Consider the following 18,579-nt stretch of genomic DNA (forward strand, 5'->3'; position numbering starts at 1 on the left):
TGATTTAAGTACTAAAATGAAGTAGATAAGCCTTTTCATGGATTTATGTCATCATTTCTATACCTGGCCTCAAATCTTTTTTTTTTTTTTTTTTGTGATGGAGTTTCTCTTGTTGCCCAGGCTGGAGTGCAATGGAGTGATCTCTGCTCACTGCAACCTCCACCTCCTGGGTTCAAGTGATTCTCCTGCCTCAGCCTCCCAAGTAGCTGAGATTACAGGTGTGCACCACCATGTCTGGCTAATTTTGTATTTTCAGTAGAGACAGGGTTTTACCATGTTGGTCAGGCTGGTCTCAAAATCCTGACCTCAAGTGATCCACGCATCTCAGCCTCCCAAAGTGTTGGGATTATAGGCATGAGCCACCACCCCAGCCTTGGCCTCAAATCTAATGTTACAACTTTATTCAATCATTTATTGATTGCTGTACTCAGTTCACTAGTACATCTTAAAAGTGTCAGGGCATATCTCTTACTCTCAAGGAATTTACGGTCTAGTAGAGGAGAGAAACATATAAACAATTATAGTATAGCGTTCTGGCATTTTAATAGAAGTTGTAAAGTGAAGAGTAGTTCAGTGAGGATGGAGGATGATATAGGGGAGAGAAGCTTTGTAGAGGTCCCAAAGTAAGAGACAGCAACTTTCTTTCCTAGATGTGAGAAGGCTGCCTTAGGCTAGCTTAAGAAGGAAGACAGGTTTTTATTTAAACCCAATGCCTATTTATTTTAAATAACAGATAACATTCACATGATTGAAAATTCAAAACACTCAAACTGATATTTGTAGTAAGAAATCTCCCTCCTGCCTCCATCCTCATTCATTTGACTAACTTCTCATTGTGTCTCCAGTCACCCAGCACTCCACTACAGAGGCAGCTAATGCCATCAGTGTAAGAGATAGCTAATGTCATCAGTGTCTTAAACATTCTCCAGATATTTAATGTATCATAAGGAAATGTGAATATAGTTCCCCCTCTTTTGCAAATATTTTTACTAACCCAATGACAGTGTTCAGAATATTTCACAGAGTCTAGAGATCCCCATGCTCTTATCCGGCTTCACCCTCTCTGTCTTAGTCAAGTAGGCTCGCTTCACTCACCGATCCTGCCCTGGCAGCATCCATCGCCATGTGTTCATTCAACAAATATCTCTTGAATGCCAGGTGTGCCTGGCAATGGGGACACAGCAGTGAATAAATCAGACAAATATCCCTGCTCTCATGGAACTTGCTAGTGGAGTTCTCTCCATAGCTCTCTAGTAGAGGAAGAAACCAAAATACAACATAAATATCAATATATTAGAAAGTGATAAGTGCCATGGAGGGAAAAAAATGAAATAGGGAAGGAAGACATGAAATGCTAAGATGGACAGCAAAGGTCTCACTAAGAAGGAAAAAGGGAAATGGGCTTAAGTGTATATCTGTAGGAAGAATGATCTGGGTGGGGTATAAGAGCCAAAGCCCTGAGGCAGGATCTAGCCCGTCCTATTGGAAGAACAGCAAGGAAGCTTATGTGGCTGGAAAGAAGAAAAGAAAGGATGCAGTCAGAGAGCACCAGGAAGCTAGATGGCACATAATATTGTAGGCCATTGTGAGGTCTTGGCTTTCACAGGGAGGCATGCAGGGAGCAATGGGAGAGGCAGATACTGAACCCAACAGAACCAGCAGCACTGCAGGTGCAGGGTTAGCGCAGAGCCAGGAGCGCCGAGCGCAGATGTAGTAAATGCAAGTAGGTCATCAGGTGAAGGTTGTTTAAGGACCTAAAAACGGTTAGAGATAGTGGAGCCGGGGCACAGAATAAAAACCCATTTCAACAGGAGGAAAACATAAAAGCAGAAAAGATTCTGCCTACTTCTTGTTGAAATATTCCACATAATCCAGAGAATAAGGACTGGAAGTCCATGTTAAAATGCATTTTAAATTCTCAGTTTCTCATTTGCATTGGCAGTAACTTCAATTGCTATAATTCTAAACAGCCTTTTATAAAAATTATCTTAGCAAATAAATTTTGACTATCAAAGCTCATTGCTTTTTAAAGATTTTTCCATTGTAGGCATATTTGTTGCCAAGCACCCATTTGTTTTACCTTTCAGTACTAACTTTTTTATCCTTACTCTCATTTCATTGAGAAGTTTCTGGTAGGTGTGGTCGAAGGTAGTAGTTATTATTGTTTTGATAGACATATAAATTATGCTAGGAAAGCTGTGATTTATTTCAGTTCTTCTTTTGCAGATAAATTAACATAATTCCCTCAGTCTTCCAAGCAATTGAAAAAAAACTACTATTTTTCTCCCAATTATTGCTTTAGACCTCTATTTGTTTATAATTTTCTTACCACCTATTGCTTTATCTTTTACAACCTGACTTCCAGTTTCACTACTTCACCGAACTTGCTGTCTCTAAAGCTTTCTTCTTTGTTTATATCCCTCTAGACTTATCTTTGACACTTAAGACCATACTCCTTTTTTTTTTTTTTTGAGATAGGGTCTCACTCTATTGCCCAGGCTGCAGTGCTATGGCCCAATCTTGGCTCAGTGCAACCTCCACCTCCCAGATTCATGTGATTCTTCTGCCTCAGCTTCCTGAGTAGCTGGGATTACAGGCATGCGCCACCATGCCTGGCTAATTTTTGGTTTTTTTTTTTTTTTTAAGTAGAGATGGGGTTTCACCATGTTGACCAGGCTAGTCTCAAACTCCTGACCTCAAGTTTTCCACCAACCTTGGCCTCCCAGAGTGCTGGGATTACAGGTGTGATTTTTGAATGGCACACTCAAATTCTATGATATTCTATGATAACATTCATTCATAGTCTAATGAGAAGAAAAGGACAACCAATGAAGGCAAAGACCATGGAGACAAAATATGTATACACGAACATAGCCTAAGTGAGAGGCAGAGCTGAGTCACAGCAGGGGCTCAGTTAGGAAGGAATTTTATTTTAAACCCAAGAAAAGCCTTAGGAGTCATTTAGGCCAATGCCCTCATTTTATAAGATGAAATAATGAGGTGTAAAAAATGTGTCATGAAGACTTTGTCTACAAGTGATAGAAAACAGCAACTAAATTTGGCTTAAACAATAGGAAATATATTCTCCCATACAACATGATGTCCAAACATCGTGCATCAAGGAGCTTATAGCTGCTCCTCTCTGTAGTTCTCTTGGCAAGGCCACCTTTCACGTGTTAGCATTAACTTGCAGATGTGAGCAAGATAGCTGCAGCAGTTATCAGACTCAATATGTCTGACATATTGGTCACATCTGGAAGAATAAAAATGGACACGTTTCTATTGAGTCTCTTGTCAGTAGCAAAGAAATCTGACCAAGAAGCCCTAAGACTTTCTCTCTTATCACTTGCCCATTTCTAAAGCATCATTGCCAAGGGAAATGAGATTCCAAGATTGGCTTAGCTTTGGTCTCAGCTTGTAATAGAATCAGTGCTGGGGAGTCAAGGTTAAACAGAGTGACTATAATCAAAACATTACTTATAGGACTGAGATACTTTTATGCCTATGTTTGTTCTACTACACTTCTAAGAATTTGCTTCTTTACCTGCTGTCCAATGACGGACTCAACTCTTCTTTCTTTTTGCAAACTCCTCTGGGGAGCTTACTTATTCTTTTTGTAATTACTTTAGGTTTCTGTGGAAGTGGCATAGGGTGACGGTAAACACTAATTTTAGAGCCATGCTGCCTGGGTTCAAATATAGGCCTCCACCACGTCTAACTGCATGCGTTACCTTAGGCATGTTATTTAAGTCCCTTCCTCTTCTATAAAGGGGGACACTAAGAGAATCCACCTCGTAGAGATACCGTGAGAAGTACATAAGTTAATACATACTAAGTGCTCAGAATGATGCCTGTTATACAAAAAGTCCTCTATAAGTGTGTGCTAGTATTAAGGGGCATCTACTACTTTTGCATGTCCAGTATCTGTTCCCCCATCTTCTGATAAGTGTTTCCATTTTCCTTTGAAGAACCACCCTTCTGCCATGCCATATGATATTAGCGTAATTCTAGTCAGTATAAAGAGCTCCCAACCCACACTGAGCAAAAGGTGGGCACAAAGGCCAAGAAAATCCAATCTTACCATTTCCCCCAGAATCTGAATCTTATGAAGGACTTGAAGAAAACAGTTAAAATTCAGTCTCTCTAATGTCAATGCCTTAAAGAGGCTTTTCCTGAGCCTCTGCTTCCTACATTCCTGGAACTATTTTGTCCTTTCGAAAATCTGATTAATAATCCTTCCTTTCACTCTTTTAGCTACCCAATAGCCTTTAATAACCCTTTATTGCTTAAATTAGCCAAAATTGATTTCCATTGTTTGTATAATCACTATGTTGAAAACATAGGACTCCCAAATTAACTCAAAGAGTAACTTTATTTTTGTCTCTCATCTCTTTAAATCTATTCAAGAGCCTAGCTCTTCTCTGGATCCTTCACATAGATAGCATAGAAGTTAAGACAGTGGCTCTAAAGTCAAACTTTTTTTCTTTTTTCCTGAGATAGAGTCTCATTCTGTTGCCCAGGCTCAAGTGCTATGGCACGATCTCGGCTCACTGCAACCTCCGCCTCCCGAGTTCAAGATATTCTTGTGCCTCAGCCTCCTGAGTAGCTGGGATTACAGGTGCCCGCCACCATGCCCGGCTAATTTTTATATTTTTAGTAGAGACAGGGTTTCACCACGTTGACCATGTTGGTCTCAAACTCCTGACCTCAGGTGATCCACCAGCCTCGGCCTCCCAAAGTGCTGGGATTACAGGCATGAGCCATTGCTCCTGGCCTAAAATCAAACATTCTGGACTCATTTCTAGCTCTACCTCCCACTAACTCTGTTACTTAGTATATCTTTGCCTCAGTTTCCTTACCTATAAAATAGGGGAATAATAAAATCTACCTCATTAGGATACTGTAAAACTTAAAATGATTTCCCAAATGTAAAATGCTTGGAAGTGTACCTAGCTCCTCATAACCCAAAAAATGTGAACAGAGCAGATGACAGAAGTGGTCCAATGAGGTCATCTCTCATTGACATCGGGCCCTGACCATTTTTTGTTTATATCCTTTGGTTCACATCAACCCCCTCCTCTTTTCTAAGTCATTCAAGACTTAAAGCACTGCCACTTCCTCAAGGTCTACATTGATCTACAAAGACCATATTAACTTGATACTTTACTTGTAGACATTATACTCCATAGCAGATACATTAATCTTGACTTCAAATCATTTCTATTGTTTTCAAATTATGATCGGGTATAAATCATGACTCCCCAACAAAAAGAGTGTTCGAAGAATAATATTTTATGTCCTTCTTGTTAGTTAACCTAGAGTAAGGCTCACAGTAAATCCTTTATAATTAACTTCTGAATGGCTCTCTGAACAGCTAAATGTGTTTCCAATCACATTACTTCTGGGTTTGTAGAGCTGCAAGTCTTTAGGCCTATGTTTTTATTGTATGTGTAAACACACAAAATAGACAAAAGTCTAGAATGTCCCATTTTCTTCCCACATTGACCCACAAACATTGGGTATCCAATAAGTACTGTTAACTATTACAAAAAGGCTAAAAACTTCAGGAGCTACATATACTAATTATATTAATAAATATGGGAGGAAATTCCAAATGCATCTGCTACTGTGAAGATTTAAAACTATAATACTGAAAGATATTGTTTTATTTAAAAATATAGAACATGAAAATAAAAGAAACAGATACACTTACATACTTTATTCCCTTCTAATAATTTTTTCAAATGAGAGTAATTCCCATAAGAATTGTTAATGAAGGACAAAGTTGAGAAGGTGACTACCATATATTTTTATTGTCATTTCTGGAGAAATTTTTATTTTTTAAATTCAGCATAACTTAACGTACATAATCTTCTCTCTTTGATTTCTCTAAGCGTGTGAAAAAAATGTACTTAGAAATAAAAACTTCTGTTGATATCCACAGGCATATCATCTAATATAAAAAGATGGCATGGTTGAGTTGTTTGAGTTGCTTTTTAGTGATGTGAAAAAGTCAATTGGGAAAAAGAAACTGAGGAAGACTAGACTCAATTCCATGTGAAACTATCTGTGAAATGCAGATACATAAACTGACTCACTTAACCAATCCTGGGAACAAGCTAACATGTAAATGACACTTCTATAAAATTCCATACTTTCTGGGTTATTGTTATGTTTAGTGGATATGGTTATTTCAAAATTAAGAAAAAATGCTTTTTGCTAAATGCTACCAACTGTGAAATTTTCAACCAGACCAACTCTTCATTTTTTTTCTATGGGAATACTCAATCTAGGAGAAAAAGAAAGGGGAAGATAGAGAAAGATAAAAGGACAAAAACTACATATCTTACTTGGATTGTGCAAGACAGCCTGGTGCAACCACATTACAATTTTCCTCCTCAGTTTGGAGTGAAGTGAGCTCTATCATGTTAACCATCACATCATTTGTGTGGCCTGGGAGCTGGGGAAGTGCTGAAATGATCTTCTCTACTAAGTTGTCTCCATGATGTCCAACTGCTCCTGTTTAAGCAGACAAGAAGATGTAAACTCATAAAATAGGAGGAAAAAGCAAGCTGGATAAATGTTTTATCACATGCTTTCTATCAAAAATAACAAACATTTTTAGTTTCTGTTCAACAAAACCCACATTTTGCCCTTTATACAACTAATCACATTCACAATCACCTAGTCAACATGTACCTCACAGGTTGTAATTAATGCTCCATGAGGGCAGACCTCATGTCTGCTCTAGCTAGTACTGTATCCCTAGCACCTAGCACAGTGCCTACACATAGCCTGCATCAACAAGCATTTGCTGAGTGAATGAATAAATAAACAAATAATGTGCATCTAGTCAGTCAAGTAAATAGAATCATAAGATGATACTATCCTGAAATTTTAAAGCTTAATTTTTTTTACATTTTTTTCTTTTCTTCTTTCTTTTCTTTCTTTCTTTTTTTTTTTTTTTTTTTTTTTTTTTATTTAGAGACAGAGTGTCACTCTGTTGCCCATGCTGGAGTGCAATCATAACTCACTGCAGCCTTGAACTCCTGAGCTCAAGCAATTCTCCCACCTTAGTTTCCCAGATAGTTGGAACTATTCCCAGATAGTTGGAAAATTAGCCACTATACCTGGCTAATTTTTTTGTTTTTAAGTCTCTCACTATGTTGCCCAGGCTGGTCTTGAACTCCTGGCTTCAAGAGATCCTCCTGCCTTGGTCTCCCAGCTGAAATTATAGTTGTAAGCTACTACGCTTGGCCTGAATTTCGCTTTTATTTTACTGATGAAGATATTAAAACCCCAAAGGGCTTAGGGACCTGGCCAAGAATAGCAGATCTCCCCTCCACTAGAACTATGTCTTCATAGTGGCAAAGGCCCTGTTTATCTAGTTCACCCTGTACCCACCAAGTCTACCATGGAAACTGGCAGCTAGTGGGCTCTCACCAAATATGTGTTGGATGAAGAAAAGAATAAATGAATGAATGGTAATGGCCTGCAATGACAGAAACATTTATTGAGTGCTTTCTGTGTACTAGGCACTGTTTTAGGTGTTTTACTTTAATTAATGAACTCGAATTAAAATTCAAGACTAATGACACAGTTCAAGGCTTTTTCCATGAAACCAACTTATCTCTATAAAAGTCATGATTGCTTGGAAGACATCATGCCAACAATGGGTAGGACTTGCCACATCTATTTGCTATAAGCCCATCGACTTCAAATCAATTAACATTTTGCTTCTAATGCCTCCCTAACTCTATCTCTCTGTTGTTTTTGCCACGTCATATTAATGGGAAAGAAGAATCAGGAAGGAAAGGCCAAACCAGGAACCCAAGGAGCCATCATTATCACCACCATCATTTTCACCACCATCATTTTCACCAAAACAGCTAATATTCATTGAGGGCTTGTGCTACATCAGGTCCTCAGTTCCACACTGTACATTCATTATCTACTTAATTCTTACAGCAACCCTAATATGTAGGTATTATTATGCTCAGCTTGCTCAAGAACAAGTAAATAATTAACTTATACATTACAGAGTAAGAATTCAAATCCAGGAGCCAGATAACTCCAAAAACCATACTCTTAGTTTAAAAAAAAAAAAAAAGGCACACTAAAGTGACTTATTACAGAACCGGCATGGGTGCTTCCAAGGTGACTTCTAAGGTTAAAAAAAGGGGTTCTTGTTCTACCAGTACAATCTTCATTTATTAGGTCTAGAAGGAACTATGTCTTATTTATGTTGTCTATGAAGTATAGTTGTCTCTCCAGCACTCAGGCTAGAAGTTGCTTGGTAAATACTTGCTGAATTAATGCCTAGTGATTATAAATGGTCCTGGTATCCAAAGAGGGATCAGAAATCTCTAAGTGAATTATGTCTTTAAACTAAGGCTGAAATGGAGATACTAGGACTACCTCAGAGCATCAAGAATTTCTTTGTTTCTCAACTATTTCCTTCCTCAATTACTAAAAATTTTTTAAATCTCCATTTATTATCAAAATAACTTTTCTTTGAACTTGATGCCCAAATTCTTCTGATCCTTACGCCAAGCTATTCCCGTATTTCATCTGCCTTCCATAGACACAAGGCACAAACAAGTGTTCTATGTGTGCTGTCTTTCTTCCCTAACTTCTATAGCCTCTGCAATCTGGCTGTTGCTCATTCCTCCTTCCGACCCCAAACTCCCCAACCCCAAACTCAGGGATGTTCAGCAAGTCTCAGTTCATTAAACCCTCTGCAAATTGAAACTGTTAACAGTCCTCTTGAAATTTTCTGAATATGAGAAATCAAGACATAAAATATTTATTTTTAAGATGTAATGGCTAAGTTATTTTTATAGAACCAAAGTATAATTTATGTGACTAAAATATTGTATACTAACATTCTAAATGTGCAAAAGCAGATGAATCATTTTCTTTAAATTATAGTATATTTATTAAAGCAGTTCTCAAACTGAGATTTTTATTTTCTGCTATTTATATGCACTTCTAAACTTACTATGGTGAACATACATCCCTGTTGTAATAAGAATAAACACACACACAAAGTTTTATGAAAGGTTATCTTTGGATAGTAGGATTATGGTTGATGTCAACTCTACAAAAACTTCACTTTTCCCCAATGTTTGCTACAAAAGCACATGAGACTTATCCAATTAGTAAAACTATTCACATTTCATCAGAAACTGTTTAGAATATTACATTAGAGAAATAACAAAATGCCAATTTTTCATGACCATGATTATTCGGCTTCTCAGATTTTATAAAAAGAATACATATTCTAATTAATGTACTCTTCTGTGAATACATTTTATCCCATATCCAGCTTCAGAGAATTCAATATTCATTTTTTAAATTTAATTAGTGCCATTTACATAATTCAAATATAGACTTAAGAATTTAGGGTCTATCGATGTCACAGTAACTTCAGATTCTCCTTTTATAAAATGAATAAAATGCCAAGATTTGTATCACATTTTAGTTTTCAAAGAGCTTAATTTTTATTTTATTAAAGAAAATGTAAAATATTATTTGAGATGCTCTAGGGTGCAAGTCAATCAGAACCCAGTCATTTCGTCCCTGCCCAACTTTTAACCTGACCAACAGCAATGTGGTCCTTAGTCTGGGCAAAGAATGGCTTCATTCCCAATGACATCTCTTCCAAAGAGGTGTAGGAAAAACAAAATGGAGACGAGGGTTCTAGTGGTCCCTTCCTCTACTAGTTTCTTGTGTAATTTGAGACAACTTCGATAAATGTGGTGCTGTTCTACCAATCTAAAAACTCAAGTTGGTCCAACTGACATCTAAGTATCCTTCAACCTCAGGATTTTTTATCCTAAATTAAGCCAATTGCTTCAAGGGCTAAACTTTTCAAATTACCAGGACCAGAAAATACCAATTCTGTATGATCCTGTGGATTATATGTGTGTTAGTGTCATTATCATAAGCCATGTAACATCTTCACTTGTCTCTAAGTCTTACATGGAATAAAATGAGAAGCAAGCATTGAGAAGTCTTCATAAGAGCTCAATCCATATATTCCATTAGCTCTGTCCCTCTAGAGAATCCTGATTAATACACTTATGAAATGAACAGAGATCATCCATACCATTTTTAACACTGTCTTGAGTAACTAGAATTGTACTGATCTTGCAGAATCATGCAGGGGGAACCTTTCACTTACTCTACTTCATTTTTTTTCTCTAGCTGTTCTAGAAGATAGACATGTTAACTTATTTTACCCTCTCAATTACCCTCTGAGGTCCTTATTTTACAGATCAGGAAACTGAGAGGCAGAAGTTAGGTAACTTGCCCAAGGACTTTTGACTAGGAAAGGGCAGAGCTAAGATTGCTATAACTAAGCTCTCATAATCTCTTTAGTAACAGTAGCTACCATATATTGAGGATCTACCTCAATCCCCATACTCCTTACTTAAATGATCCTATATAACATAAATCTGATCATGTCACATCACAGCTCAAAACTCTCCAACTGATTCCCATTATATCTTGGCTATTATTCTAAATCCTTATTTTAACATACAAAGGATTCCCTCTACCTACCCCACCAACTGATCTCCTACCGGTGTTCCCTCTTGCTCACAACACTTTAGCCAAACTAGCCTCCTACTGGTCCTCAAGCATGACACACATGCTCCCACCTTAGGCCCAATGCACTTGCCATTCCCTGGGTCTTATATGTTCTATCCTTAGGTAGCCACAGGGCATGCTTCCTCCCTTCTTTCAGTCTCTGCTGAAATGCCACATCCTCACAGAGGTCTTCCCTAGCTATTCTATTTAAAGTGGAAACTACATCACTTTTTTAGTATCTATCTAATCTCTTACCCAGTATATTAGTTGTATGTTGCTGCTAACAAATTATCTCAAAACTTACCGTCTTAAAATCATATGTATTAATCTCACGGTTTCTATGCATCCAGGAATTCAGAGTGGCTTAACTGGGTCTGACTCAGAGACTCTCATAAAATTGCAGTCAGTATGTCAGCTGGGGCTGCAGTCATCTGAATGTTTGACTGGGCTGGAGGATCCATTTCTCAGATGGCTCACTCACAAAGCTATTGACAGGAGGCCTCAGTTCCTCATTGGCTGTTGGAAGGAATCCTATTTCCTCACTACATGGGCTTCCCACAGGGCTGCTTAAGTCTCTTCATGACATGGTAGCTAACTTCCGTCAGAGCCAGTGATCCAAAAGAACAAAGCAAGGAAAAAGACGCAATGCCTTTTAGGACCTGGTCTTGAAAATTACACTCTTGCGTTTCTGCCATATGCTATTTTAGGGATAAAGGGATAAGTGAGTCACTAAACCTAGCCCACACTCAAGGGGAAGGGAATTTAAACTCTATTTCTTGAAGGAAGATGTATCAAAGAATTTGTAGACATATGTATATAGAGAGAGACAAGGTCTTGCTCTGTTGCCCAGGCAAGGGTGCAGTGGCTCAATCATGGCTCACTGCAGCCTAGATTTCCCAGACTCAGGTGATCCTCCCACCTCAGCCTCCTGAAGAGCTGGCACTAGAGCATGCAACACCATGCCTAGCTAATGGGGTTTCACCATATTGCCAAGGCTGGGCTCGAACTTCTGGGCTCAAGAGATCCACCGCTTTGGCCTCCCAAAGTGCTGGGGTTACAGGTGTGAGCCACCACATCCAGCTTGTAGACATATCTTTAAACCACCATACCTACCTTCATTAATATTAATAGCCCATATTATTATACTGATATTAGTAATTTGTTGACTGTCTTCATTTCCAAACAAAATTTAAACTTCTTAACTGGAAGGATTTGGATATTTTTAGCACTATTTCCCCTATTCCTTGAGTAATAGATAATATGTATTTTTGAATGAAGGAATTATTTCAGGCCAGGCTCCGTGGCTGATGCCTGTAATCCCAGCACTTTGGGAGGCTGAGGTGGGAGGGTCACTTGAAGTCAGGAGTTCGAGACCAGTCTGGCCAACATGGTAAAGCCCCATCTCTACTTAAATATATATAGATATAGATATAGATATAGACATAGATATAGATATATAGATATAGATATAGATATAGATATAAATTAGCCAGTTGTAGTGGTATGTGCCTGTAATCCCAGCCACTCAGGAGGCTGAGGCACACGAATTGCTTGAACCCAAGAGGCGGAGGTTGCATTGAGCTGAGATTGAGCCACTGCACACCAGCCTGGGCAACACAGCAAGACTCTGTCTCAAAAAAAAAAAAAAAAAAAAAAAAAAAAAAGGAATTATTTCATATTCTTCCCACAGGTTAGAATGCAGAAATATTATCTTTACAAATGAGAAAACCCTCAACAGCTCAATGCGGGTTAAATAGCACAAAAAAATCACTAAGCCAGGATGTGAGGTTATCCTGGCATGGATCTAACATCAAAAATCTAGTCAGCCCTTTATATGGCTTCCCAATTGTGTCTCATACCCATTTATTTTAAATAGTATCTTCTGAACCCTGAAATAAAGATATAAGTTAGTTAGTTTGCATGTTTTGGAAAAGCAGATGGGGAGAAAAAAAATCAGACACCTTTCTGAGCACTAACGCAGCACTGGAGTCCAACTATGTTTAGTCTCTGAAGCTGCTAACTTCTGGACACGCCATATAATGATCATCTCTACTGTATAGGACAACAGTTCTCAAACTTTTCCCACACCCACACATGAGTAGTCACTGGAGCAAACTGCTAAGGTTCAAATCCTAGCTCTGCCACTTAATACCTGTGTAATCTGAGGCAAGTTATTTAACTCCTCTATGCTTCAGTTTCATCTGTAAAATGGGGATAATTATAATACTTATCTCACAAATTATTGTGAAAATTAAAGGAATTTACATATGCAGAGTACAGAGATAAACAGTTCATTTTCAAATGTTAGCCATTAATAGTGGACTCAAATTTTAATACTTTGACAAGTGATATACAATCATACTTTAAAGCAAATATAAACACTTCAGTGTATCATAATCCCAGGATTAAGAACCATCCACTGGATTGAGAGTTAATCTTTAATCAAAAGGATTTTAATTTAAAAGTTTGCACAAAGCTGCTTGTAATCACAGAAGTTTGGAAGGCTGAGGTGGGCAGATTACTTGAGGTCAGGAGATCAAGACCAGCCCCGCCAACATGGTGAAACCCTATCTCTACTAAAAAACAAAACAAAACAAAACAAATACAAAAATTAGCTGGGCATGGTGGTGGCTTTCCTGCCTGTAATTCCAGCTATTTGGGAGGCTGAGGCACAAGAATCATTTGAACCTGGGAGGTGAAGGTTACAGTGAGCCGAGATGCCTCTACTGCACTCCAGCCTGGGCAACAGAGTGAGACTCTGTCTCAGAAAAAAAACAAAAGTTTACATGAAGCTAAAATTCAGAATTGAACTAAGAGAGTAAATTTAATTCCCAGCGTTACCACCATCTCCTACCTTTTAATTTTGAACTTGAAAACTATTAGCAAAACACTCTAGCCAATCTCAAGAGCCAGAACATGAAAGGAGACCAAACTCAAATATTTTAGGAATTCATGAATCAAGTCTCTTTTTAAATTGTCCCTGGAAACAAATCAGAAGCCAGAATAGCCCACAGAATGCTGTACTGAAATCCTCGGTACAAACATGCCCGACCCATAGGTGTCCAAACCCTGGGTAGTCTAGACATGGTCAAAGCAAGCCAGAATGAAAGAGATGAGCATCAGTGGCCATTTACTTCTCAAACAATTATAACTTTTTATATTTAAGCCCTGAGTACTTATCAACTGGATAACCAGGAGAGAAAGGAACTTGACTATCTTGTTTACCACTGTTTTCCTATTACCTGGAACAGTGCTTAGCACAAAATAGGCACTCAATAAATATTTGTTTTTAAAAAAAGTACATTTAGACAAAGAAATACTACTTTTAGCAAAGATGATGACTGAAAGATGAGAAAGAAACGTGTCTACATTGTGAACATCATGATGTTAACAATGTTAAGTACTTATGAATTATTTGAGGTTATTTTTGATACTGCCAATTTCACATCTAAGAAGAAATACAAATATATACATTTTCTAATAGTAAATTATCAAGGCTAGCATCCAAAATAGCATCTAATAACATAAATTAATATATAAATTAATATCTAAATCAAATACTGAAAAATGTATTTCCTTTTGGTCTCTATATTAAAATGACTGTCAAGTCTCTTAAATTGAAATTCAAATCATTTAAGTCATTCTAATAATTTTCAAATCACCTCTCACGCCTGTAATCCCAGCACTTTGGGATGCCAAGTCAGGAGAATTGCTTGAAGCCAGGTGTTTGAGACCAGCCTGGGAACAAAGTGAAATCCCAGTCTTTACAAAAAATAAAAAGTAAAACCCTTCTGATTTTTACAAGTTGTTGGTATAATCTTTTGTTTGCTTCAGTTGTCACTGGTTAAACAATGCCACAACGTAAGCCACAATTTGATGTAAGAAACCTCACCAAACTCTTATAACAACTACTCCATTAAACTGATAGTCATGAGCTTCCCAGCTCCCTAAGCTTGCTGCATCCAGAAGGGCAAATCCGTAAAAAATGTGAGCATCATGACCATGTATTCTCCAGAATGCCAGGGCCAGGAGCACCCTTACCACAATAATGCCACTAACATCATCTACCCTACTACCTCATTCAACGTGGGGCCACTCTGAAGCAGTAGGTAGGTGCTGCATTTTCTCATTCACTACTACCATGGAGCCACCATGACCTCCACTGCCTCAGTTCTCTCAGTGCCCCTAGGGGGCCAGCTGCATCCGCACTAGCATGCTCCTAGGCCCTATCTATTGCCTCCACTGGACAACAGGATTTGGTGACTTGTGGTCTTAATAGGTAGAGGGCTTATTTTTACTCACTAATACAGAACTACTTCAACATTTAAACAAAAGGTTTGACAATACAGCTATGTACCCACTGAAAATGAACCCTGTATATTACTAATATGGGATGTAACACTATGTGGAAACATCTTTGAATCAAATGAGACTTTAAGCTGATCATCTGGAAGATAATCTGGATGATTATCCAAAAGTTATCTATTAAAAAGACATCAATTTATCAGTTATTAGGATCACAGTAACAAACTAGTCCTGATTAAAATCTATCTTCCAAAGTCTACCAGCCAGCAGTAATTTTAATCCTTCTAAAAGTGAGGAGGTGATAATTTTTAAATGGGATGTAGATCATGGACACTTCTTGAGTATCCTATGCTCAAAGCTGATTGGTTTCAGAGAGGACCACAAATCAAAACTTGGTTCCATAAACCAGTAGATAGGCAAATACACTGGGCCCTGGCCATTCTGGCTTTATCACCCTACCAGGCCATTGCCGCTGTCACCTACCACCACTAAGCAGGTGACCTCACTCTTCTCAGGAGATCTCACCCCATTTGGGATCCAACACCCAGGCCCAGCCAAGGTCTTCCTCCCTGCCAGACACCTACCTCACTGAGTCCTACCTAAATGTTTTTGAACTGAATTATTCAAGAAGATAAGAAGGAAGCAGAGTCTTTATAATTTTTAATGTATTTGGGAAATACCTCAAGGAACTTTTGGGGGTTCAATGTCATTGCTTTATCATCATATCTTGTGTTAGAATGCCCATAGCATCCCATTGAAACTAATATTTTCATGGTTCCTCTCAGGCTCTTGACAGAGTGGCTGAATTTTTCTTACTCTTTTTATATGTTGCCTTGAATCTACCCACAGAAATCTTCTATTTGTTCCCTTTAAGCAATGCCCCTTTCAACATTAAACATTGTTTCACTGACCTCATGTACCTAAAATGCCCCCTCCCACACAAACCTGCTACTGAGTACCTTTGCTAACTTAACCATTCACCTTGGAAGACCACCTACTGGCAGAGGGATTCTTAACAAATGTAAAGAAAGTAAGGACTTTACACTAACAATACAACACTAACTCTCTCTTTGACAATTCAAAAAACAAAAGATGCTGAACTTTGACATTTATAGAAATAAATGTCAAATGTGACACAATACTATCACACCTGGCTACCTAACTCTTATGCTTTTTTCAGTAAGGAACAACTTTTGAGCCTCAATATCTTAATTCTTAAAATGATAAAGAACACTCAATTTGTTGAGATCAAATAAGGTAATGTAAGAGTGGGATTTTTATTTTTATTTATTTATTTGAGACAAGGTCTCGCTCTGTCACCCAGACTGGAGTGCAATGGCGCGATCACAGCTTACTGCAGCTTCAAACTCCCAGGTTCAAGCAATCCGCACACCTCAGCCTCACGAGTAACTGAGACTACAGGCATAAGTCACTATACCTGGCTAATTTTTGTATTTTTTGTAGAGACAGGGTCTTGCTCTGTTGCCCAGGCTGTTTTTGAACTCCTAGGCTCCCATGATTCACCAGCCTCAGCCTGGAATGACACGCATGAGCCACCACACTCAGTGTTGGGATTACAGGTATGAGCCATCACAAAGAAGTGGTTTTTATCTATAAAATATTCATATAAATATTACTAGCTAATATCATTATTTTCTTTCTTAAGTTTTGCGGTGAGCCCAAGCTGCCAAATCTTACATCATCCAGAAAAGTATGCATCATTTTTTCTGCATTTGTGTATTACTAACGATATGATTCAAGAATCTCAGAAACATTTTCAATTAGAAAAAATAAGTGTGTTAACCTCAATTAATGTCTGGTATCTACAACCTATAATCCACTCATTTATCTATTCATTCAAGAAATATATATTGAATACCTACTGTTTTCAAGTTACTCTTGCTGGTTAATAAACAGTAAACAAAACAGAGTCCCTTCAAGAACTTCCATTCAAGTGGGAGGAGACAGGTAATAAATAATCAATTAGTAGTGTCAGGGAATAGTAAAGGCTATGACAAATAAAGCCAGGTAAGGGGTAAGAGAGTGTCAAAGAAGGTCACTGAGGAAGGACTCTCTGAGGAGCAGGAATGATGTGAGGGAGAAAGCCACGTGGATACCTCAAGTAAGAACATCCCAAGCAGAGCTGCAGAGGAATTGCAAAGGCGCTGGGGCTGGAACACGGTTAGCATGTCTGGCAATGGCAAGGTAGCCAATGTTGTAAGAGGGGAGATCATGTATGGCCTTGAAAACAACAGTAAGGAACTTGACAGGAGGTATGATAAGAGGCCACTGGAATACTGAGCAAGTAAATGATATGTCATAGTTATGCTTTGAGGGATTATATAAGAAGCTGGGCTAAGTGGTTGCTTGCCTGTATATGTTTCACACTTCTTTAATTGTTTTTTAACTATTTGCACACTTTACTGTGTCAAATGCTGCTTTGAAGTTCAGTAGAATGAATGTGGTAATAAAACAAAGGAAGTTTCTGGGAAGTATTGGAAAATAAAAGTCTAATTGAAGTGGAGTCAAGAGAAAATTGGAGTAGATGTTTGTGGAGACAAGTATAGACAACTCTTTCGAGTTTGCTATAAAATAAAGCAAAAAAAAAAAAAAAAGGAATTGAAGTTGGGAGAACATGGGAGATCAAGAAAGAAGATGTTCCCTGGGGGAAAATACAGGGAAAAGGAAAAAATGATGATCTAAGAAAGGGAGAGGGTATTTGAAAAACAGTAAATCTATGAGACAAGTGAAAAGACAGGATTTAGTCTACATAGGTGAAAAAGGTGGCATTAGATAGTGGCAGGGACAGTAGCGCTCTCTTCAATATGAAGGAAGGAAAAAGACATGGGTACAGATGTAGAAAGGGTGGTAGATTTGGTGATGGGAAAATATGGATTTTTCTAGTGGCTTATGTTTTCTCAGTGATATTAGAAGTGAGAAAGGTGAGTATGGGGAAGGAGATCTGGACGCTTGATGAGAGAGAATCTATAAAATGATTGCTGCCAAATGGCAACTTTGTCTTTCTATGTGTCTTTATTTTGTAAATCTTTTTTTTTTTTTTTTTTGAGACAGTATCTGACTCTTTCACCCAAGCTGGAGTGCAGTGATGTCATGGCGGTTCACTGCAACCTCTGCCTTCTGGGCTTAAGTTATCCTCCACCTCAGCCTTCTGAGTGGCTGGGACTACAGATCACCACACCTGGCTAATTTTTTCATTTTTTTATTTAATTTTTAAATTTTTTGTAGAGATTGAGTTTTGCTGTGTTGCCCAGGTTGATCTCAAACTCCTGAGCTCAAGCAGTCTGCCTGCCTCAGCCTCCCAAAGTGCTGGGATTACAGGTATGAGCCTCCATGCCGGGCTCTAAATCATACTTGACTACATTATATTGCAAACTTTTAGAAGGCAGAAGTTATGCTCGCCTTATTTATTCTGTATGTTTAAAAACAAAGTATTAGCTACCGAAGATGTAAAGAGCTGTTACTATGATGCTGGACAGTGGGACATTAAGTTTTGCCTAACTGAAGTCTTAGGGGAGGGTACAAAATTATGTGAACTTCCCAGTTGATTATGAAACAACTTTGTTACATTTTTGGCATAAAGAGAAGTAAAAGTAATATATAGCATCCACTAAAAAACTCAACAAGCATCTGCTTACTGGGTTTTACCTTTTAATCCCCTAT

The 18,579-nt window shown here is 38.1% G+C and overlaps 2 protein-coding genes across 5 annotated transcripts in view; one reads left to right on the forward strand and one right to left on the reverse strand.

Moving 5' to 3' along the window:
* The window catches only part of SCFD2 (sec1 family domain containing 2), an 807,609-nt gene that overhangs the window by 786,590 nt on the left and 2,440 nt on the right, over positions 1–18,579 (reverse strand). For all 4 annotated transcript variants that reach the window (XR_007725710.1, XM_050790571.1, XM_050790570.1 and 1 more), the window contains exon 2: positions 6,351–6,519. Coding sequence is in view for 3 of the 4 variants with exons in the window: in XM_050790571.1 (XP_050646528.1) it covers positions 6,351–6,519 (169 nt within the window). In the remaining variant the exon portion in view is untranslated. The remainder of the gene's footprint in view (positions 1–6,350; positions 6,520–18,579) is intronic.
* LOC126954756 (60S ribosomal protein L14-like) overlaps positions 1–18,579 on the forward strand; it is a 1,186,913-nt gene that overhangs the window by 514,843 nt on the left and 653,491 nt on the right. The gene's annotated exons all lie outside the window — the stretch shown is intronic.

Source organism: Macaca thibetana, chromosome 5 (assembly GCF_024542745.1).
Source record: "Macaca thibetana thibetana isolate TM-01 chromosome 5, ASM2454274v1, whole genome shotgun sequence".
Lineage (NCBI taxonomy): Eukaryota > Metazoa > Chordata > Mammalia > Primates > Cercopithecidae > Macaca > Macaca thibetana.